The 23,778-nt window shown below is 42.8% G+C and overlaps 3 protein-coding genes and 1 long non-coding RNA gene across 4 annotated transcripts; 2 read left to right on the top strand and 2 right to left on the bottom strand.

The window, feature by feature from the left end:
- On the bottom strand, positions 1 to 1,999 carry LOC144523877 (uncharacterized). Its single transcript, XR_013502547.1, has 2 exons — positions 1,909 to 1,999; positions 1 to 742 (listed from the first exon to the last, which is right to left on the bottom strand). It is a non-coding gene; the product is annotated as an uncharacterized LOC144523877 (long non-coding RNA).
- A 329-nt stretch (positions 2,000 to 2,328) lies between these two features.
- Positions 2,329 to 8,305, top strand: plcxd1.1 (phosphatidylinositol-specific phospholipase C, X domain containing 1, tandem duplicate 1). The gene is made up of 7 exons (XM_078259818.1): positions 2,329 to 2,450; positions 2,634 to 2,772; positions 3,608 to 3,750; positions 4,082 to 4,210; positions 5,077 to 5,232; positions 5,719 to 5,899; positions 6,015 to 8,305. Exons 1-7 carry the CDS (start codon positions 2,331 to 2,333, stop codon positions 6,257 to 6,259), a joined length of 1,113 nt encoding a protein of 370 aa, XP_078115944.1. The 5' UTR covers positions 2,329 to 2,330; the 3' UTR covers positions 6,260 to 8,305.
- A 2,877-nt stretch (positions 8,306 to 11,182) lies between these two features.
- plcxd1.2 (phospholipase C, X domain containing 1, tandem duplicate 2) lies at positions 11,183 to 16,985 on the top strand. Its single transcript, XM_078259815.1, has 6 exons — positions 11,183 to 11,603; positions 12,432 to 12,568; positions 12,703 to 12,831; positions 14,511 to 14,666; positions 14,746 to 14,929; positions 16,363 to 16,985. The coding sequence occupies exons 1-6, from the start codon at positions 11,522 to 11,524 to the stop codon at positions 16,611 to 16,613; spliced, it is 939 nt and encodes a 312-aa protein (XP_078115941.1). The 5' UTR covers positions 11,183 to 11,521; the 3' UTR covers positions 16,614 to 16,985.
- A 14-nt stretch (positions 16,986 to 16,999) lies between these two features.
- On the bottom strand, positions 17,000 to 23,630 carry gtpbp6 (GTP binding protein 6). Its single transcript, XM_078259814.1, is given in 11 exon segments — positions 17,000 to 17,974; positions 18,062 to 18,214; positions 19,337 to 19,485; positions 19,610 to 19,818; positions 21,792 to 21,950; positions 22,142 to 22,212; positions 22,326 to 22,456; positions 22,540 to 22,610; positions 22,695 to 22,832; positions 23,137 to 23,555; positions 23,557 to 23,630. Coding segments are annotated over 11 exon segments (1,686 nt in total). The 5' UTR covers positions 23,616 to 23,630; the 3' UTR covers positions 17,000 to 17,847.
- Between the last annotated feature and the right edge of the window lie 148 nt (positions 23,631 to 23,778).

Genomic DNA, 23,778 nt, shown 5'->3' with positions numbered 1-23,778 from the left:
GCTGTTTTATTCACTTTATTTTCTCTAATACAGATATTGCTGAGTCATTAATAAATTAGTCATGACAAAAAAGTTACGTATTTTCCACAAGTTCGCTACGTTAGCAGGTATAAAGTTACTAAGCTTGTTTAGTAGCTTGTTGGTTAATTAGTTAGCTAGCTTGCTAATTCCACCCACCGTGCTACACACTGGTTATTCAATTCAATTCAATTTATTTATAGTATAAAATCATAACAAGAGTTACCTGAAGACACTTTACAGATGGAGTAGGTCTAGACCACACTCTATAATTTACAGAGACCCAACAATTCCAGTAATTCCCCCAAGAGCAAGCATTTAGTGCGACAGTGGCGAGGAAAAACTCCCTTTTAGGAATAAAAAACCTGGGACAGACCCAGGCTCTTGGTAGGCGGTGTCTGGCGGTGCTGGTTGGGGGTGTGATGAACAGTGGCAATAATAGTCACAATAAAGATAATGGAACAGTGACTACAAATGGTAGTCGTAGTAGTTCATGGCATAGCAGGGCACTGCAGGGCGTTACAGGACGTAGCGTGGCACAGCAGAGCATAGCAGGACGTAGCAGGACACTGCAGGGCACCGCAGAGCGTAGCAGGGTGTAACAGGGCATAGCAGGGCGTGCAGCAGGACCACGGCGACAGCTACAGGACCACGGCGACAGCTGCAGGACCACGGCGACAGCTGCAACCATGATTTTGGTGCCACCCTAATCCAAGGAAACATGCTGGGCGGAAAAAAAAACACATAAGGACTCCGGGAAATAAGCTCCCCAGAGCTAGGTTAGTAACAAGTATTTCTGGGACATGGATGCACACAAATGGAAAGAGAGGAGAGAGAAGCTCAGTGTGTCAAAGGAAGTCCCCCGGCAGTCTAAAACTATAACAGCATAATTAAAAGAGACAGGTTAAGGAGAGGAGCCTTGTCGGGCTAGAACTCTCCCCAACCGGATCGGGCTGTACAGTCCTGCCTCCCTCTACTTTGATTATATTATTGATTATATGGTAGATTAATCTAACGACTATGACGAGAAGCAGGTGGGCCGGGCTAGGCGGACACTGCAACTCCTCACTCCCTAACTATGAGCTTTATCAAAGAGGAGGGTTTTCGGTTTATTCTTTGCCCCCCCACCCAACCCAGACTGGGAGCTGGTTCCACAGGAGAGGAGCCTGGTAGCTGAAGGCTCTGGCTCCCATTCTACTTTTTAGAGACTCTAGGAACCACAAGAAGCTCTGAGTTCTGGGAGCGCAGTGCTCTAGTGGGACAATAAGGTACTAAGAGCTCTTCAAGATATGATGGTGCTTGACCATTTAGAGCTTTGTAGGTCAGGAGAAGGATTTTACAGGAAGCCAATGCAGAGAAGCTAATACAGGAGAAATATGTTAGTTAGTTCTTGTCAGAACACGTGCTGCAGCATTCTGGATGGGCTGGAGAGTCTTAAGGGACTTATTTGAGCAACCTGATAGTAAGGAATTACAGTAGTCCAGCCTGGAAGTAACGAATGCATGGACTAGTTTTTCCGCATTGTTTAGAGTTATAGAAAATAAGCCGAACAAAGTGTCACTCATGTGGCGAGAGCGCTGTGCTTTTCTACGCAAAAGTGTGTGAACAAAACATTAAGTTGTTAAACTTTACTAATTTAGTGGCCGGCTGGCTAGTTAGTTAGTTAGCTTGCTTGCTAGGAGGCTCCGTTCTCAGTTCAGCATCATCTGACTGTATTAGAGAAAAGAATCACTTCATCCGTTCTTTAAAGTGAATAAAACAGCTTCGCCAGCTTCTTACGGGAGTTCCACAACTACACATATCCTATACAAGTACCATTCTGTATGTATTATTTCTATCTATCCTTCAGTAATGGCTCATAAGAAGTTGTATGTTTATTCTCCCCCTCACCTGTTAGATGAAATTTACGCCCATGCTCTCTCTCTGTATCTCTGTGACATTTCAGTGGGCTCTTTAAGAGGAGAGCCGCTCTGCGATCTGCTGATCTGTCAGCAGGCGCGGTGCCGCCCTCCCCGCGCGCACTCTGCTGCTGCACCTCCGGAGACTGACAAACACCCGGCCCGTGCACCGAGGACCTCACTCTATCTTGATGCTGCTGATGCAGCCAGCAGATCATACGTGGATAGGATATTCGATCGTCATGGATAATCGATAATTATAGCTAAAATGCGCCGTGCCCACCGTCCCTGTCATCCCGGGCTATGCAGGTGTAAAGGGTAACCAGACTGGGGAGGGACACACGGCCACGCTTTATCTCCGGACCACATCATACATGTTTGATGTGCAGCCATGACATGTTCTAACGCTTTGGGATGGACTTCTGCTGGCACGCGCCTTTAGTTGGAGTCATCGCGTTTGCCCTCTTTGCTGGTTTGGCTGGTTCAGCTGGTTTGGCGGGTGAAGGAAGAAAGCAGCAGCAGCAGTTTGATCAAGTAAGTGAGATACATAGGAATCACATTACTGTGTGTGCTACTGAACACGATACACAAGTTTTCTATGTGATATTCATCATAATTAAGCCCCCCCACACACACCCCTTCCTCCCCCTATAGCTGCTGATGTAACACAACGGGAAACCGCATTTAATCTCACTCATTAAATGTGTGTTCGTGCAGACGCTGGGGCTCAGTATGTCCTCCGTGGTGGTGTCCGGGGTGAGTGAGCTGAGGCTGGGCGAGCTGCCCATGGAGAGCTGGATGTCTCACCTGCCATGCGCTCTTTGGGACACCCCCCTGTACCAGCTGGCCATCCCGGGTAGGCTGCCAGATTACAGCACACTAGTGTTTGGTGAAGTGGTTGTTAGTTGAATGTTAGTCTCGACTACAGCGCTGTGGAGTAAGGTCTGCACAATCGTCTTGGGCGGCGCCAAGCTCAAGATGCAGGACGGGGGCTCTGCTAAATAGTCTCAGGAAGGAACCTGTTCTGGTGGAACATTTGCACCCCGCAAAAGAAAAAGCCACATACAATATTAAATGAAGTTAACTGTTGACATAATACAGTAACACAAGCTATTTAAATTAGCTGATACATGGTTAAACCTCATTAGTGGCTACTTGGTCCACAGCAATCCTCTGATATCGGTCCCAAAACGTCCCAGTTAGAGAGGAAATGCTGTAAACATATTCTTTGTAAATCTTTACAATCATTCCTCGAAAGAACCAAGCGACCTGCCTTGTTGCACGATCCAAATTTTCATCAAAACTTGCCATTTTTAGCGTGTAGTTCGCTAGCTCGAAGTTTGTCATTTCCTGAAAGTGAATAGTGTTTGAGAATGGAAGGTGAGGGACATCACTAGCATGGCTTTTCCAGGCAATCATCCTGGAAATCTACTTCCGTTGATCCAGACTGAACGTTATTAATAGAAATGTGTGAGTGGTTTGAGTGTACCCACAACCCTTTAATAACCCTTTACAAATTGTAAGAGTATCCTATACAGTGACGAAGATGTTTTCTTCATTTGCTTGTCTTTTGTCTATTTGCATGTATTTTCCTTAGTTGCAGTAATTTGAGCTCTCAGGGCCACCATAGCTATTACATGAAGCAATCAAATGTCTAGTGATGATTATGTGTATTATCTCTTCCCCATTAGGCAGCCACAATGCAATAACGTACTGTCTGGATATGAATGACCGATCCCCTGTGGACCTCACCCAGCCAGACATGCTTCAAAAGCTGGACAAATACATGAAGCCTCTTATTCGCCCCTTTGTGTACAAGTGGGCGATAACCCAGGTAATAGATCACAGTAATAAATGCAATATTACTCATTGTCAGACCCAAACGGAATCTGCAGATTTCTTTTACAGTTTTCAACTGTGATCCAGAATGAAAATCTGCCGAATTTAGCAGACTGTTATGTATGCTTGGGGTGGAGATGTGTTAACATTCTGAGTTTAAATGTCATTTTTTCGAAATTTGTTTAAAATCTGAGGAAAAGTCTGCAGAAAATTCTGCGGAATTCTGCGTCCGCAGATTCCGCGTGGCCCTGTTCATTGTTAATAAAATAAAGAAAAGGTTTTAAGCTGGAGTTCATGTAACGGATTGTGCACCCCGTGTCTTGCAGGAGTACACTATAAAGCAACAGCTGGACTGTGGGGTCAGATACTGTGACTTGAGAATTGCACACAGGCCCAATGACAGCTCCACTGATCTGTACTTCTACCACGGTGTTTACACCACGCTCACTGTGGAGGTGAAGTAATGGCACGCACACACACACACACACACACACACACACACACACACACACACACACACACACACACACACACATTATGTCCACCAGGATGTTGCCACGGTGACATTTATGCTCCTGTGAAAGTCATGTGCATCCACAAAAATAACCATAAAGATAAGCATAAAGGACAAGAGTACAGTCATGCTCAGCAAACAATCATTACTGCAGTGAGATACTAAATCCTCTCGTCTCTGCTTTTTTAAGACTTTTATTAGATTGATTTTGTCTTCACTGTCTAAACTAATCACTCTGAAATCCCTCTGAAAACATTTTTAAGGTTATTGTAGTGGGAACACATCATTTTTATGTAAGATTTGCCACCATAAACTAGTGGCCCAATGAAGGCTTTTTATTGTTTATGAATTCAACGTTTCCATGCTTGAAAGAGGAAGTGGGTGTTATTTCTTCTTTTTTAAGTGACATAGTCACACGTTTAGCCCCCTTCTTTCTCACATGCACCGTAACTCATACATTTTCTGGAAATATACATGTGGCAACAGGAGCTGCAAACAGTTTCAATGACATTTCTGTGGTTCTGAGCTGCAGAACAAGCATTTAAATAGTCTTGATGAAGATCAATCAAAACGCTTCACTCACTGTTTCAGCAGGATCTATCCAGAACAGATCTTGCAGGTTGTTATCCATCATGTTGGAGTCATGTGGTAATTACCAAAAATCCAGCCCTAGCAGATAACTGAACCTGGCAATGTTACAAGTTCCATGTGTGCTTTTGGCTTTTACAGTACAATATGGCTGTAAATTGTGCATTACATTATCAAGTCTGGCAGTAGAAGCAGACTAACTTGTGTTTTTCCTGGCAGACTGTTCTAATGGAGATACGAGAGTGGCTGGATGCTCATCCCAAAGAGGTGGTCATCCTCTCCTTCAGCCACTTCCTCGGCCTGAGCCAGGAGCTCCACACGCTGCTGCTCACCACCATACGCAACGTATTCACCGCCAAACTCTGTCCCAAAACGGTACAACTTCTCCTCCAGCTTTGAATTAAGGTTTAAAGAATGAGGTGGCCATAATCTACATGTTTCCTATTGTCAATGAATGAAAAAAACAAAACCAACAGTGAATTGATCCCACTAACAAGTAGTATTTTCTGTGTAGCCAAATCTTGATATATATCATTCCCTACTTGTCCAAAAACTATTAAAAACACATCAGTGAGTCACACCATTCAGGCTATCCTCATGAACCATTCGTACATATAGCTATGAAAAGTAATGCACTGTAATTCGTACGTATTCCACGTATTAATTGCTGTATGCACCACATGGACTGCTGCTGTATGAGAATGCTGTGGACCGCGTAGCGAGGAGGTCAGGATGGATGGATGGTCATAAAACACAGGGCTTTCATGCCAGTGAAAACATGCCAGTGTGATGTTTTAAATAACATTAAAAAAATACTTGACAGAAAATGAAACAAAGCATGTTATATTTTGCTGATTTCAGGAAGTGTTAACTCTTCGAAACCTGTGGGCTTTAGGCTACCAAGTGATGGTGTCCTATGAACACAATATGGCCAGCTGCCACAGCGACCTGTGGCCACATATTCCTTACTGGTGGGCCAATAAATGCAAAGCTGAGGCTCTTATCGAAGACTTTGAACACCGGAAACAACATGGCAGACCAGGTAATCTAAACACAGCCTGGGAATATAATTGATGATTAATTACTTTTGAATTAAGGCTGTATTTGGCCCACACCACTCATAAAATTGAATTGAATGTGCATATTTTGTGTTTTAGGAGGTTTTTTCGTCACAGGAATGAATCTGACCGAGGACCTGAAATACATCTGCACACACCCGACAGAGTCCCTGAAGGACTTGGTGATGTCCACGTATCCAACACTGCTTAGCTGGGTTAAGGAGCAGACTCCCGGCTCCAAAGTCGGCTCTCTCAACATCATTGCTGGGGACTTTATTGCAGAGAGCCAGTTTGTTCCGACTGTTGTTACACTGAATGAGAAACTACTGAAATGGCCCTCATGACTTCTCACCAATTTGAGTTATTCTACAAAAAAAAGTGAACCACAGCATGAAATACACGAGCTCGTTTTGTTAAGAGTGACAGAAAAAAATACTTGAATTATTCCTTTGAATATAAATGCACTTATTTTGAGGCAGTGAAATGTATATTTCAGTCTTGAAGGGTAACTTTGGGTTTTTTCAACCTGGACCCTATTTTCTTATGTTTTTTGTGTCTAAGTGACTGATGGGAACAACAATCTTTGAAAGTGGTCCAGTATTAAGCGAGACCGCTGCATTTGACTGCAGCGAAACAAGCTGCAATTTAAGTTATCGGGCAATTGTGCACCTTCAGTTCACTAATTCTAAGTAATGACAACAACACTGTCGGAGCATCCACATGACGCAAGCCTTCTGTGATCGTGCACCACCCCCACCCCTCCTCCACGCAGTTGATGGTAGCGTTTAACTGTCAAATCAAGGAGGACACGGAGGATTAACGAAACATGATGGACTCTTCAGAAAAGGTCATTATCTTGTAATTTTGATGTCCTCTTTGTCTTCAAAGCTGAACGCTGCGTAGCAGCAACGTAAACGTATCACTCAAGCTTCTGCGCGCAAAAGTCAGAGAACATAGCCATACTGAGAAATACAGAGGCGTTTGTGGAGCTGGCAGTCTTAATTAGCTTTGTGCCAACTCATTTGGCAATGGCTTGAATGTAACGGATGTTCTTTAATATAAAATAGTTGTGCACTATAGCTTTAAAGCAACACTATGTAACTTTTAGCTGCAGCTGTAGTTCCAATGAGACAACCTGTAGGGGGACCGAAGCGGGAAAAGTTACATGGTGTTGCTTTAAAGTATTGCTTCATTTAATGGAGCTGTTTCTAGTTAAACAAAAAGGTCGACCTCTGCAGGGTTCCTTTTCATAATGTTTTCAGACACTTAATAATCTGAGCCTGTCAGTGTCCAAAACTTTTAGTCGATGGAAACTGACGGAAACATTGTCCATTTGCCCTATAGGGTTACATTGCAGCCTGGTTCGTGGCTGCCGGTTACAGCGTTCTCGCTCAATACTGGACCAACTTCAAAGATTTTTGTTCACATTAGTCAGTTAGTAGTCTATAGTTCCACTTCCGGGATTGCTTCGTTGCCGACGGAAATTCCACCGGATTTCACTCATTTAGGCCGGATGTCCGTTGCCTTGGGCTTCCTTTGTGTTGGTGGATTTGTGAGGACTATGGTTAACTGCTCCTCAGATCTCTGCAGGGTAAATCCAGACAGCTAGCTAGACTATCTGTCCAATCGGAGTTTTCTGTTGCCCGACTAAAACTACCTTTGAACGTACACATGTTCCACCAAAACAAGTTCCTTCTCGAGGCTATTTTTCAGCGGCTCTGTGCGGAGCTTAGAGCTGCCCAAGACGATTGTGATTGGTTTAAAGGAATGCCAATAAACCAGAGCATGTTTTTCTCCCATCCCGGAATGCTGTGTGGACTAGTCAGACCCTCCTTCGCAACGCTGTGGAGGAAGGTCTGGCGATGCGAGACTAGTCAGTTAGACACAAATATGGTCCAGGTTGAAAAATACCGAAATTACCCTTTAAAGCTCCTGCACTAGTTTGTTTACATTCAGTTCACTATTTATGCAATGTACTGGAGCAGTTTTTACGGCTCAGCAAAGTTGGCCAGTTTTATGTTATACTGACCAGAGCAATAATGATACAACTAATCTCACCTTGACGTAGACATTTTAGATGAGTAAGCACAAACAATGTATCAATGAACACATATGACTGTAATGTAGGTCAAGAACTTTTTTTAATTGTGACGTGTGGGCAGCAAGTTTAAGAAACAGCTAAACTGTAACCTACACCTACAATACGTGTATTTATCCATAGAGAATGTAGAGAAGACATGAAACTTGCATGGAAATCTTATTTGCATGAACCCAGCCTTGTTTTACTTATAATTGACTTGAGCCAACAGGTTCGGTCTGTTTTAAAATAATGCTGCACCGCTGTGCCTGTGGAGATGAGCTTTTCCAATAAACATGAGCATTTTTAAGCATATCACCTCACTTTATTCCCCGACCGCTCAGATGTACGAATCAGTGTTAACATTTTGCCTTTTGAGATGCCTGTGCTGCAGTCTACTCACCAAGGCATTTGTTCATTTACACAAAAGAAGTGAGTGTGTAGGGAATGTCAAACTATGGCGTCCAAAGTAAAGGGCCATAGTGGGGGGAAAAAGCTTTTGTGTTGCAGTAGGCTACGTGTTTCTTTTCAATGCTTTTGCATTCACTCACAATAGTTTGTGTTACATCATCCGTCTGAAACTCTGCAGTACTGGGCTCAGTTCAGTGCACGCCTTTTCCATTGAAGGTGAAAAACAGGCAAATAATTCATGTAAAGCTCTGGTATACAGATGAGTTCAACCCTTGTGTTGTCTTCCCATCGACCATGCAAATGGGTCGAAATTTGAAATTCAAACTTCTTTTTTCAACGTTTTGGGCAATTGTTTTTAAAAAAATTTTGTCAATTTTCCCGATGTTTTTGTTGATGTTTTTCTGCGATTTTGTTTTGTTTTTCCCCCCAAATTTTTAAGCTTTTTCTGACATTTTGTCACTTTTTTCCAACATTCTTTTATCGGTTATTTTTCAAATGCTATCAAATTGAATAAAACACCCAAATACAATAAAAGTAGTGAACTGATCATTTATTTTACTTGTGAAGAGCGTTGTATGGAACTATCCACGTTACTTTTGTTTGAAAATTTGGTTGAAAGAAACCCAAATTTCTGATATAGAAACTTTTTGAAAATGGGTCAAATTTCAAAAAACAGGAGGATTAAAGCTACAAAACATTTCCTCTTGTCACTTTTCTAAAACAAGAAAGGAATGCTTATATTCAGGCAATGTTTTCTGCTGGTAGCCTTGGTCCACAGAGGTGACTGATTCTTTCTTAGATGTCAACAGTGTAACACGTTGACAGTTCTGTCTGATATCAGGAAAAAGCTGTGTATCAGTGTAAGGAATGTTCCTACTAATGGTCTTCAAATGTCAACCAATCATAAGAGAGAAGACATGCAGGAGCATGTCACAGGTTGGACTTGAACCCCAGACCTCTGCGTTGAGGCGTAAATCTCTCAGTATATGTGTGCCTGCTCTACACACTGAGCCAACCCAGTGACAAAGAGGTGCTGTTTAATGTAAAGATGTGTAAACTGACAAATTGAATGTTTTTTTATTATTATTATTATATTATTATTATTATAATAACAAATAAAGAAAATAACTCCAACTAAATGTATTCATAAAAAATCCAAACGGTTTAATTTGTCCCATTGATCAAAGTGTTTCCTATCATATTCTGTCACATCATTTGTCTAATACTTTAAAATGCTCCGTTTCTGTTTCCCCCACAGGTCAATGTAAATATCTATAATGTAAAGCCACACTAAGAATGAAACCAGGTCTGACCCACAGAGTAACAAGAGCTCTCAGTGGCTATGTTCTCAGAAGAATTCTCTCATCAGCACTTATTTGGAAAAAATCAATTGAAGTAATCAGTAATTATAATCAATCACTGAAAAGTCAATCACTGTTCCAGTAACACTGTGCAGCCTCCATGTCTCCCCAGTACTACATCCAAACAGTTACAGTTAGAGAGCTCAGATGTGGTTTTGAATGTACAGGGTTATGTTTTTTTATTGCCCTACCTTTAATCAGGGAGTCTGTGTTGTTCTTTCTCCTTCTTCTTAGTGGCTGCTGCGTGAATGATATGTTGATGAGTTAGATGTACAAAAAGCTTGTCTTTGCTTGGAGGGATGCTTAAATAAACTTCACATCAACACATCACATCATGACTCATTTGCTCCTTTGAAACACAGTAGAACACGATACGATATACTTTATTTTCCCCTAATGGGAAATTAGTTTTGGACTTAAAAGCTGCACACATAAATAAATGCCTTGACCGTTACAAAAAACAACAACATATGAACAAATAATACAGCACCATCTGTACCAGTCACAACAATTAATTGCACATAAAGTATTGCACAGATCCTAAAAACATATTGCACATAACACATATTTCCCTCACCCCATAGTAAAACACCATGAAACTATTGCACAATCGCTACAGCCGAGGGCAGCATTGTTTAAACGTTCAAAGGAGGGAGGAACAAATGAGTTTTTAAACCGTTGAGTTGACTGTGAGGGACTGTGTACTGTCTGGAGAAAAGAGCTCATATTCTGGGTGGAGGATATGTGATACAGTCTCCTAACACAGGACAAATCTCACCTTTAAAACGCTAGGGAAAAGATATGCACCAGCGAGAGGCCATCCGCTAGAAAAGGTCAATTGAAGTGTAAAAGGTAGTCTTATTATATTATATTATATATACGGTAATTGTCATTGGACGTCTGCTGTCCAATGACAATGAAACGTCTCAATAACTGAAGGAAGTCTCATCTTTCCTTTGCACATTATGAAACCCATTGCTGGTTTTCTAAGATAAATAAAATCACATTAAAACAGCAGAAAATAAGCCATATGTTAACTGATATTATGTATATGTGTACACGGTGTTATGACTGAGGTTTTGCTTTTAGATTTGAATATGTTACCAGAAGATATCTTTTTGTTTTGATTAAATACAGTGTCTTGTAATCCCAAGTGGGCCAAATATTTGGCATGACACAAAAATAACTCAATCATTGTTACATTTTCTTTATGGTTTAATTTACATTTACAATTTGACACGAAAATATCAGATAATCAATGCAAAAAGAAATATCCCTATACAGCCAAAGAATGATCACTTTAAAATTCATGGCAACAATAAAACAAAAATGAACAAAGAAAGACATTGTATATATCAGCTCAACTTCCTGTTTGATATTAGCTCCGCCCCGTTTTCTAACGTCATAGCAACGACGCTACGGGTGCTTTGATGTATTGTGTTTAGAGACACATATGCGTAAAAAAACAAGTGGTCTGAGGTTACTGAAGTGTCCCAAAACAGCGGAACATAGCTTTAAGTGTTACACTTATGACACGGTGTAGCGTTCAATCAACACAGAAGAATCAGGAAATCCAAGTTCCATCCCCCTCTTCCTCCCCCTGACCGCCTCCTCCTCCTGCAGTCGAAAGGAATTAGATAAAGGAAGAGGAGAGGATCGAGCATATGATGACTAACTTTAACAGGTTTTTCGCATCTATAGTTCGGAGCTGGTTTTAGTGAGCGAGTCTCCTGCAGACGTGTGACCGACCGTGCGACATGGATCTCGGCTGCCAGGACTGGATGTCAGCTCTACCCGCGGAGCTGTGGGACGTCCCTCTCACTAACCTGGCCATACCCGGTAAATGTAACACTCACTTTCTCTGTCGCTGGTTTCACCCTAACTTGTGATAATGTAACTTACCAGTGCAGAATAGCCAACTACTCCTGGATCAACAATGTTCTGATCATCAATTAATAAAACAAGTCATTTCTATATACAAAAATGCCATCTAGCCTAAATGCACTGCTTCGGGCCTAAATGTGAATAGTTGCTGGTATTCTCCCATTATAGTAAACTAAATACAATCTTTTATTATTCTTTTATTTTTATTTCACTTTTTTTGCCTTGTCCATGTTATTATTTTATGATCGCCTGTATTGGTTTCATCAGTTGGCTAAGCTTTATTTGTTCAGGAAGTCTCACTGAACCTGAGAACACATTACACATCCCTTTCTATATACTTCTAGGCCTATTCTATACCACGCACGCACACACACACACACACACACACACACACACACACACACACACACACACACACACACACACACACACACACACACACACACACACACAGAGCAGGCCCAGTTAGGATGAGAACACAGTTAAGTTTCATAGCACCTACAATTATTACACAATTACTACACTGGGGTCCAGTAGACCCGAACACCTCATATGTAATAGTTATGTGTAGGGGGGGGGGTGTAGTAAGTTGAACAGTAAGTTAGTGTGTGTGTAACACACACACACACTAATTAAAACAATCACAAATACTTTTAGATGTTAATGAATGAGTGTTTTGCATCTGAATCTAGTGGTTAGGTAATCCAAACCAGTCTTTCCCACTTCAGAGTTGAGGAACTTGTAAAGCTTTATTTATTTTTGTATTCACACCTGTTTGTCCAGGGAGCCATGATGCCATGAGTTACTGTCTGGACATAAACTCCCCCTTGGTCCCGTCTGAATCAGACTTTTTCCGGCTCCTGGACAGACTTTTCTCCTGCTTTACCAGACCTGCCATCTTCAGATGGGCTACAACACAGGTATGTATGTTGTGATAGGGGACTTTGTCAAAGTGGGTGGACGGACCCCTATGGGACTCAGAAGGTATTGCTGTGCTGTAAGACACAATCATAGAAGTTTTTTTATGTTTTTATAAATTGCTCTTCCTCCCAAGGACAAAAGCATCGAGGAGCAACTTTCGATGGGGATTCGCTTCTTCGATCTCCGTGTTGCACACAAACCCAACGACTCCTCCAGCGACCTGTACTTCACACATGTCATATACACACATCTAACCGTTCTGGTGAGTATAATCATCTTAAAGGAACCCGCCGACTTATTGAGACTTAGCTTATTCATCGTATCCCCCTGAGTTAGATAAGTCCATACATACCCTTCTCATCTCCGTGTGTGTTGTAACTCTGTCTGACGCACCCACCGCTAGCCTAGTTTAGCCCAGATCCTGGAGGTAACCGGCTCCATCTAGCCTACTGCTCCCAATAAGTGACAAAATAACGCCAACATGTTCTTATTTACATGTTGTGAGTCACAGCGTGTACAAATAACAAGGTCACATGAGACACAGCCATCTTCTAACCGTATACATACTGGGAACTATATTCTCAGAAAGGCGAAGCACTGCTACTTCTGCTACTTGGGCGGAGTGATTTGCTCGCATCACCTGAGAAGCCCCGTGGTGAGGAGCAGACAGTAGCAGTGCTACTTTGATGAACTTTTTCTACAAGTGAAATTAACGGTACCGAAGTTACCGGTATAAAAATCTTCTCAAGTAAAAGTGAAAAAGTAACTCATTTAAAATAAACTCAGTGTAAGTTACTTAGTTACTTTTTTATTTTTTTTGTTAGCTTTTTCGCCTTTATTTGACAGGACAGCTAGGTGAGAAAGGGGAGAGAGAGAGAGGGGGAAGACATTGAGGAAATCATCACAGGTCGGACTCAAACCCTGGACCTCTGCATCAAGGCATACAACCTCTCAGTATATGTGCGCCTGCCCTACACACTGAACCAACCCGGCCGCATACTTAGTTACTTTTTAACAGCGTGTTGCTGAAAGAAAAATGATGTTATTTATTATTTCTTCTAACTCAAACTCATTGGCCTTGGCTCATTTTCTATGAAGGACTTATTTTCAATGACTGCACACGTTACACCCCCCCCTACACATAACTATTACATATGAGGTGTTCGGGTCTACTGGATCCCAGTGTAGTAATTGTGTAATAATTGTAGGTGCTATGAAACTTAACTGTGTTCTCATCCTAACTGGGCCTGCTCTGTGTCTGTGTGTGTGTGTGTGTGTGTGTGTGTGTGTGTGTGTGTGTGTGTGTGTGTGTGTGTGTGTGTGTGTGTGTGTGTGTGCGTGTCTGATTGTAGGTGACTATGCAGGAATGTTGTCTTTCTGCACCTGCTATTCCCACACAAAGTTACAAAATAGTTACATTTCGAGCACTTTCACCTGTTCTGATTAAGTTCTAAGAAATAAGTGATATAAATAATAATGATCAAAAATCTTGTTTCTATTTTTTTTTTTAACCTTTTTTATAATTGAATTTCCTTGTTATCTCACAAAAAACGAAAATGATCATATGATCATAAATGTGATCTTACAGGGGTAAATGGCAAATATGAACCATAAATGATGTATATATCATTGGTAATTGAGCTAAAGTAAACATCTGTTAAGTATTTTTACATAAATTGTTATGGCTGTATTGATTTAAAAGCCTAATAATGTGGTGGGTCCACCAGACCAGGAACATTGGCTGTGTAACAAAAATATGAACACCACGCAAGAGTTAAAGTAAAATTAAAATTACAGATTTTAAAAACTACTTTAAAAAGTAAAAATACAAAATAAACGACTTAATTACAGTAACGTGAGTTACTGTAATTTGTTACTTCCAACTCAGAGTTTCACTTTGGGCTTTTATAGCATGTTTCTATAAATGTCCTCCCTTTACAGGAAACCCTGTCGTCTGTTGCTACCTGGCTGGACTCTCACCCAAAGGAGATTGTTATTCTTGCTTGCAGCCATTTTGAGGGAATCGAGGACAAACTCCATCAGTTGTTCATTTTCTCCCTGAAGAAGCTGTTTGGCTCAAAGCTCTGCCCCCAGAAGGTTAGCGTTCTCCACGTACAGCTGATTCACGGTATAAAAACAACACTCAGCCTTAAACAAGCTCCCCTGCCCTCCACAGGAGTCCGTCCTGACCCTGCGGAGCCTGTGGGCATCTGGTTACCAGGTCGTCCTCTCCTACGACTCCCAGAGTGCAGCGAGACATCAGGAGCTGTGGCCTGCCATCCCTTACTGGTGGGCCAACCAGCACACAGCACAAGGAGTGATCAGTTACCTGGACTGGAACAAAGACCTGGGACGTCCAGGTGAGGTTGGCTCACACTGACTCGGAGTACAGTGGCAAGCTTAACCCTTGTGTTGTCTTCACTGTCGGCCAGGAACTTGTCATTCTGGGTCAAAATTGAAAAATGCGCTTTTTTTGGAACATTTCGACGTTTTGTCGCTTTTTAAAAACATTTTTATCCCTCTTTCTAACACTTTTTTTATTCATGGTAAATAAACTTAATTTAAATGACATCATACTTAATTTTTGAGTTTGAAAAAAAATCAGAAATTCTGAATTATTTTGACTAATAGAATAGCTAAGATCAGAGGATGTTGAGTGAATCACAGACAGTCAGGATGCTGTTTTGAAACCATTAAAAAAAAAAAATGTAAATGCTCTGAAATTAAATAAAACAACATGGATGCATGGATGTATATGTTGTAAGGGTTCCATACAACGTACATGCATGCATCCTAGTTATTTTGGGGCAATTTGGTTGTAAGATATTTCTGATATAAAAACTTTGAAAACAGGTCAAATTTGACCCGAGGACAACACAAGGTTAAGACCAGTAGAGACTAAAAACCCATATTTATTTTTCTAAACAACTATTTTGATAATCCGTTTGAGTCATTTTTTTTACAACAAAAAAAGTAAAAGTTCTCTGATTCCAGCTTCTTAAATATATTTATTTAATATTGTTCTAGTTTCTTCTCTCCTCTTTGACAGTAAACTGAATATCTTTTAGTTGTGGACAAAACAAGACATTTGAGGGACGTCTTCATGGGCTTTGGGAAACACTCATCGACATTTTTCACCATTTTCTGACATTTTCTAGCCTAGAAATCTAGACCCCCCCTAGCGGCAGCAAATGTAATTTGCAGCCAGGGTCGTCTAGCAACTCTCTGTTGAGCTGGAAAAACCAAACTCTAGTCAGGCCAATCACATCGTGTATAGAGTCGGTGGGCGGGCTTAACATAATGACGGCAGAGTTGCGACGGTTCCGCGTGAATTCCCTGCTACTTGAAAACAAAGAAGATGGCTGCTGCTGCTGGTGAACAGCGGTCTTTGGAATCGGCTTTCTGGAAGACTTGGAGTTCAGCTTTTCTTTGAGAAAAGAACAAAGAACGGCACTGAAGTCATTCTTAAAAAAGGAAGATGTGTTCGGAGTTTAAAGTTGAATCTGTCAACTAGCGTTGCTCTGGTTGGTTGTAGAGCTATCCTATTGCGAGCAGAGGGAATTTTAAAGACAACCGTTTATCCCGCCCCTCGGATTGAGCCCAGCCAATGGGGAGTTCCCAGACCCAGCATCTGGATGTGGGTCTGGCTTGTCAGGCGAGACATTTTATAGCCTAACCAACAAATAATCGATTAATCACAGATGAAAATAGTTAGTTGCCGCTCCAGTAGAGTCAGTGTAACATTACAGCACATTGTGTGTTTCCATTAACTCATAGTAACTTGTTTTTCCAGAGGGCTTCTTTGTCTCTGGCCTGAACCTGACAGCTGATAGATATTACATCACCGAGAACCCGAAGCAATCCCTGCGGACGCTGACCTTCAGTAACTGGGAGTGTTTGAGGAAATGGCTGGAGGAGCAGGCGCCTGGGTCGGACCCCAAGAGCCTCAACATCATCGCAGGAGACTTTGTGGGTCCACTTCCGCTCTGTTCTCTGGTCATTGCACTGAACAAAAAACTTCTGCGGAAGAATGCCTTCAGCTAGAACAAACAAAAGTGGGAACTTTTCCTAAAAGAGCTACCATATACCTCATTTCCTCTTTTCGATACTTCTATTTCTATGCACTTTTGTCCTCATTATATGGAAGAGGCGTAAGGTCACGTGAAACAGTATTTGAGTTTAATCTCAGAATTTTGACTTTAATCCAGAACTCAATACATGTTTCCACGTGGCCCTAATCCTCTCCCATATCATTAAGACCTCTAACTGAAATAAATGTTTAGAACCAAATCTGTATTTTACAATCTGAGTTTCTGTATGTGTTACATTCACCAAAAAACATTCTGTACGTGTCGAATGTATATACTGTATATTGGGTGTTGTTGTGGTATAAAGGTTATAAAGGTAAGCTCCAAATTGTTGTCGGCAGGTGTTGTTTTTGACCGCTAAAGCGCTGTGACGATGAACGCTGTGATGCTGGAGCGCGTTTGCGCCAAAACATTTGTTCAAAATGCTGTCTTATTGTTTATGGATTTAATGCTGAAAACTGAAAGAATGGACATTTTCATGCTGTACGGTAAACCAAATAAATGTTTTGTTATTGTTGCTGTCCTCGGGTCAAATTTGACCCATTTAAAAAAAAAATCTTTATCAGAAAAGTGGGTTTCTTTCAACCAAATTTTCAGAAAAATAATGATTGTTCCACACAATGCTCTTCACAAGTAAAATAAATGCTCATCAGCTCACTACTTTCTTTAAATTTGGATGTTTTATTCAATTTTATAGCATAAAAAAAAAAAACATGGGGGAAAAAACCCACAAAAACGTCAAAAGGCGCAGAAAAAAATTGGCAAAAACAATCGGAAAAAGTGACAAAAATATTGGGGGGAAAAGCAACAAAGGTTTTGAAAAAGACGACCAAAACGTTGAAAAAAAAGTTTAAATTTTGACCCAGAAAAACTATAAGTTACACGGTCGATGGGAAGACAACACAAGGGTATAAGCAACATCTTCTGATGATTCTTGAACACTACACAGCATGTAAACATTATGCAGCATGTAAATACCTTAGCAGCTAACAGTATCAGACTGAGCTCCTTTAACAAAAATGTCAAAACAACGTCGACATTCTTTTATAAAATGATATCGTCAAATATATAAATATACCGTACAATACATAGACTTTTTCTTTCTTTAAAAATAAGTTTGCAGTCCACATGGAGCAGTCATTTCCTTAGAGCTGCTGTCGTGCAGGACGCAAGAAAGACTCTCTACTTTGCTACGGGCCTGTGAACACTTTCTTGTAGCGTCCGTAGGCAGCGGCGCTGATGATCACCTTGACGACAGCCGAGCCTTCATCTGCATTCACCTGCACGTCCTGAACGGTGGCTTCCTTGTACAGCCAACTGTGGACGAAGACGTGCATGAACTGCGGATGCTCTCTTATTCTCAAATATAAAAAATAAAAACACAGTGAGAAAAACAGCGCTCACCTTAACTGAGGAGTGCTGAGGTCAACTGTGAGGTCTAAAATGTGTTTTCCTGTCGAGTTTACAATCTCTGCTTCCACTGCTTTCCTCAGCTCACCCAGGCCTCGCTCCTCCAACGCAGATATGGCCAGTGTGTTGGGCTCTGGACACTGATAGCTGAGGAGGGACAGAAAATACTTAACCAAGTACTGGCTCGATCAAACTCGCACAGCACACACAAAAAAGGTCAACAAATGATATCACTCATAATAATACCCATATGGATGCAGTGTGTCCTGGAAAAGATGACAATTAATTATGTCTGCAATTTAGTCATCTAAATGTAATATCTTATATAGTTTTGAGTACAGATAAATATGGTAATTTATGTCAAATTCAGTTGTGTAAGTTACATTTTTTGGTTCTGTGATGCAAATCATGGAATCTACTGTCGAGATTTGCTGGTCATCCCCTAAAAAGGTCCCATATTATGCTGATTTTCGGGTTAGTACTTGTATTTTGGCTTTCTACTCGAACATGTTTACATGCTTTAATGTTCAAAAACACATTATTTTTCTCAGACAGGCAGTCTGTCTGAATATACCTGTCTGAAAACGCTCCGTTTTAGCGCCTGTCTCTTTATGGCCCACTATGGCAAAAAGCCCAGTCTCCTCTGATTGGTCAGCGTTTTGTGTCTTCCTCATCTGCGCTCTTGGGCTGAATCTCACTTTTCTTAAATTGCATGGGTGAGACACGAGGAAATCATGCGAGGAGAGAGGAAACGAGGAAATGTGTTTTAGAGGGATGAGACTTCACGTGAAATTTGTCAGCTGTATGAGCGGAGTTAGCGACGACTTTTAGCTTTAGGAGATCCCTTCTCGCTCCTCGGGGCAGGAATAAGCGCTCTGAGACGGCCTTCAAGAAGACGGACCAGAACATCTTCCTGTTTAAGCGAGGAGATATCAAATAAAAGACTTGGGATCCACCCCAGATCTTCTGCATCTTCACTCTCTGAGTCTCTGCACCACCATTGGCACCTTCTACGTATCTATAGTGTAGTTGTGAAATCACAACCGTACGGAAGTCCTAACAGCACGTTTTAAAAGGCCCAGTTTCTGAATACGTGCTGTACTTTCACAACATTTACATAGTACCTCGACCTGCTTTATTATCTAAAATATTATATTGTAATATATTTTTACAATATGGGACCTTTAAGGATAAACTTGGTCTTATTTTGCATTCTAAAAGATCTTTGAAAGTCTTAGAATCTGTTTGTGGATTTTTGTTTTCTCTTACTTGTCAATGAGGTCAATTTTATTGTGGACTTCTATCATGGAGCTCATCAGCCGGTCGGGGATTTGCATGTTCTTCAGTACACTCAGTACGTTTACCTTCTGATTCACCGTCTCTGGATGGCTGATGTCTCTGACGTGAACCAACAGGTCCTGGAAGGGAGGGAAAGACGAGTCAACAACTCTTACTTTCGTCTAAAACCAGTCGCACTGAAAACTTTGGATCTGCATATCATCTCAAACACCCTTGACATGAGCACCAGGTACATGTACACACAGAGTGTTTAATATCTTCCAGCGTGGCAGAGAAGGAGTCGATGAGCTGGTGGGGCAGCTGGGACAGGAAGCCGATGGTGTCCACGTACAGAACAGTCATGTGACTGGGCAACTGGCCGGCGTGGACGGTGACATCCAGTGTGGCAAACAGCTGGTTTCTGGGTTGAAGTCCACTGTCGCCAGTCAGTGCTTTGATCAGGGTGGTTTTTCCTGGACAGATGATGGAGAGAAACAAAACAAAAGTGTGGCCAACATTCTCACAAACTGCTAAACATGGCATTATCAAAACAATGTTCAAAGCTGTACCAACTGGAAAAATAATCACATATGCCTTACGGCTTCAGTAGCCAAAATTCTTAAAGAGGTGGATGCCTGTAATGCCTCTGCTACTGCAATGATAATATTATGGTAGCGTGCATATTATATTTTAATCTAATATGATCAAGGCCTCCTTCTTCAGTCTGAAGAAGGAGTCTTTCCGGAATATGAAGGAGTCTTTCCGGGATATGTTATCCCAGAGGACTCCGGAGGCAGTTGCAAGGTACCGAAGGGCCCGAAGGGCTGCAGCCTCTGCCGTGAAAGAGGCAAAGCAGCGTGTGTGGGAGAAGTTCGGAGAAGACATGGAGAAGGACTTTCGGTCGGCACCAAGGTGCTTCTGGAAAACCGTTCGCCACCTCAGGAGGGGGAAGTTGGGAACCATCCAAGCTGTGTACAGTAAGGATGGGACGCTGTTGACCTCAACTGAGGAGGTAATAGGGCGGTGGAAGGAGCACTTTGAGGAACTCCTAAATCCCCTCTATGGTAGAGGCAGAGCTGGAGGATGATGGGGGATTGTCGTCAATTTCCCTGGTGGAGGTTGCTGAGGTAGTTAAACAACTCCACAGTGGCAAAGCCCCAGGAATTGATGAGATCCGTCCAGAAATGCTTAAAGCTCTGGGTGTGGAGGGGTTGTCTTGGTTGACACGCCTCTTCAACATTGCGTGGAAGTCTGGGACGGTGCCTAAGGAGTGGCAGACCGGGGTGGTGGTTCCCCTTTTTAAAAAGGGGGACCAGAGGGTGTGTGCCAATTACAGGGGTATCACACTTCTCAGCCTCCCCGGTAAAGTCTACTCCAAGGTGCTGGAAAGGAGAGTTCGGTCGATAGTCGAACCTCAGGTTGAAGAGGAACAATGCGGATTCCGTCCTGGTCGTGGAACAACGGACCAGATCTTTACTCTCGCAAGGATCCTGGAGGGAGCCTGGGAGTATGCCCAACCGGTCTACATGTGTTTTGTGGATCTGGAGAAGGCGTATGACCGGGTGCCCCGGGAGATACTGTGGGAGGTGCTGCTGGAGTACGGGGTGAGGGGGTCCCTTCTCAGGGCCATCCGGGTTCTCGGCAGTAAGTCGGACTTGTTTCAGGTGAGAGTTGGCCTCCGCCAGGGCTGCGCTTTGTCACCAATCCTGTTTGTAATATTTATGGGCAGGATATCGAGGTGTAGTCGGGGTGGAGAGGGGTTGCAGTTCGGTGGGCTGGGGATCTCATCGCTGCTCTTTGCAGATGATGTGGTCCTGATGGCATCATCGGCCTGTGACCTTCAGCACTCACTGGATCGGTTCGCAGCCGAGTGTGAAGCGGCTGGGATGAGGATCAGCACCTCTAAATCGGAGGCCATGGTTCTCAGCAGGAAGCCGATGGAGTGCCTTCTCCAGGTAGGGAATGAGTCCTAACCCCAAGTGAAGGAGTTCAAGTACCTTGGGGTCTTGTTCGCGAGTGAGGGGACAATGGAGCGGGAGATTGGTCGGAGAATCGGCACAGCGGGTGCGGTATTACATTCGAGCTGGTTAATGTGGCTCGGAAAAGGGAAGTTTGGGGTCCCCTGCTGGAGCTGCTACCCCTGCGACCCAACCCCGGATAAGCGGACGAAGATGGATGGATGGATGGATGATCAAGGCCAAGTCATTTTTTTTTATTAGTATGATTTCATGGCAGTTATTTCTGTATTGGTTTTGTAAGATGTATCTGCAAAAATGCAATTATGCAATTATTGTTGCAGCTGAAGAACATGTCATAAGTCAGGACTGTTGAAAGGAAAAGCATGTGAATATGGCAACATTACGGTGTATGTTTGGTTTTTGTGATGTTTCAATAAAACATGAGTTCAAAAAAGACATGAGTTCCAGCACCGTTTCCGGTCTCTCACCACAGTTTGTGTATCCTAACACAGAGACGATGGGGAACTCCTTGTGTTTCCGCTGAGATCGCAGCAGGTGCCTCTTTCTCCGCAGTTTTTCCAGCGCTAAGCGAATCTTCATCTCCCGCTCCTTCAGCAGTCTCTGCTGCACCTCTATCAGTGTCTCACCTGTAAGCACCAATCACCAAGCTGAAGCAATGCCTAACATACATCCATCCATCCATCCATTCATAAATACATACACACACACACACATATAAATAAATACATACATACATCCATAAATACATACATACACACACGCACATACATACATACATACATGTGTATGCTGCTGTTTAATCGCTCTGGGATGTTACCTGAACCTCCGATATATCGCGACCCTCCACCCTGCTGATCCAAGTTTGCCATTTCATTTTTCAGACGAGATCTGCCACCATCAGATGAAGACATTTTAAAATCCCAATGGGTGATGTGAAAAACATAAATTGGAGAGAAAAAAAATCATGTCAATGATGGGACATTTTGAGCAGGCAAAGTTACCTTAACAATGGGATCTCTGCCAGAGAGATCTGTAACTTGGCCTCTTTCGTCCTGGCGTTGCAACGGAAGATGTGGAGCACCACTGAGTATCTGTCAAAGACTTTAACCCCCCAGGCCTCCTCAAACTCCCTCTGTGTGGAAGAAAACATGGCCGTCAGTGTGTAAACCCTTCCTGTATGCAGCCAGCCCGAGAGTGATTTTCAAATAAACTTACCTCAGACAAAGGAGACAGACGCTCCACATTCACAAACACTGCAGTGATCCCTGCTGTCTGCCTGATTTTCTCTGAAGGGGTAAAAGAAGCACAGAGTCGTATTAAGACACACTCAAGGCACAGGTGCACAGCTGGACACATCATGGAGATAATACCTGTCAGAGACTGGAAGTTGCCTTTGCCAAATATCCTCTTCTTCTCTGGTGTTTTGGTGGACATGATGATCTTGTCCACAACTCTCCAGTTGTCCAAAGTGTTCACAAGCCCCACAGCCTCAGCCATCATCAGCTCAGCTGCACACAAAGCAGTAAAGTGAGTGATTCTCCAGCAGCAGTGGCAGCAAAAACTGTCCTGTCCTGTTTGTAGTGTCCTGAGGAGTGTCCCAGGACAGTCAGACACTGTCCTGTACACTCTCCTGTGACTCCCATGACTGTCCGGGGACAGTGTCTGGGAGTCACAGGAGACACTCCTCAGGACAGGACAGTTTTTGCTGCACGCACGCACAGACGCACAGACAGACAGACAGACAGACAGACAGACAGAGACACACACACACACACACACACACACACACACACACACACACACACACGTTACCGGTTGTCAGGTGCTGTTTCCTACTTCCCCACTTGACATCAGGGTGAACGATGAACACTCTCTGCTGACCCTCTCCGAGGCCTGCAGGAACCTGCAGCTGGAACAGCTCCTCCACCTCGCTGTCGTCAATGAAATCATCATCATCATCATCTTCCTCCTCGTGCTGACCACTGCTGAAGTCATCTGTGTTCTTCCACCTGCATGCGGAGAGTGCAAACGCCCTAGACTGTGCGGGAGCCGCAGCTGTGGGCCGGTGTGTGTGGCCGGTGCTGAGTGTGTGAAGCAGGCTGCAGCTTGGGGTTGCTGCTGCTCTCCTAAGGTCACAGCTGAGTGTGCGGAGTCGCTGCAGGAGGGGCAGCCATGAATGAATCCTCCTCAGTGTTGTCATGTTGCCTCCGGAAGTTCTCCTTCTGGTGTCATCGGGACTGCAGTAAACCAAATAGTAACTTTGTACTTTTCATGCTACAGAGAGCCACCATGTGCACTGTTTACGTTTTCTTCTTCTTCTTGCTCTCTGACGGATCACAAACCAACCTGTGGAGCGCATACTGCCCCCTTCTGTAGCAATACGTGAACTTTCCACTTAATAAATATAAGTTGGAGTTTGAGTTAGGTATTTATGCTGAAAAAGACAGCATGCTA

This window comes from Sander vitreus, chromosome 9, assembly GCF_031162955.1.
Source record: "Sander vitreus isolate 19-12246 chromosome 9, sanVit1, whole genome shotgun sequence".
NCBI classification, from domain to species: Eukaryota; Metazoa; Chordata; class Actinopteri; order Perciformes; family Percidae; genus Sander; species Sander vitreus.
The sequence above is the reverse complement of the archived record's forward strand: the minus strand, read 5'-3'. Positions and strand labels throughout refer to the sequence as shown.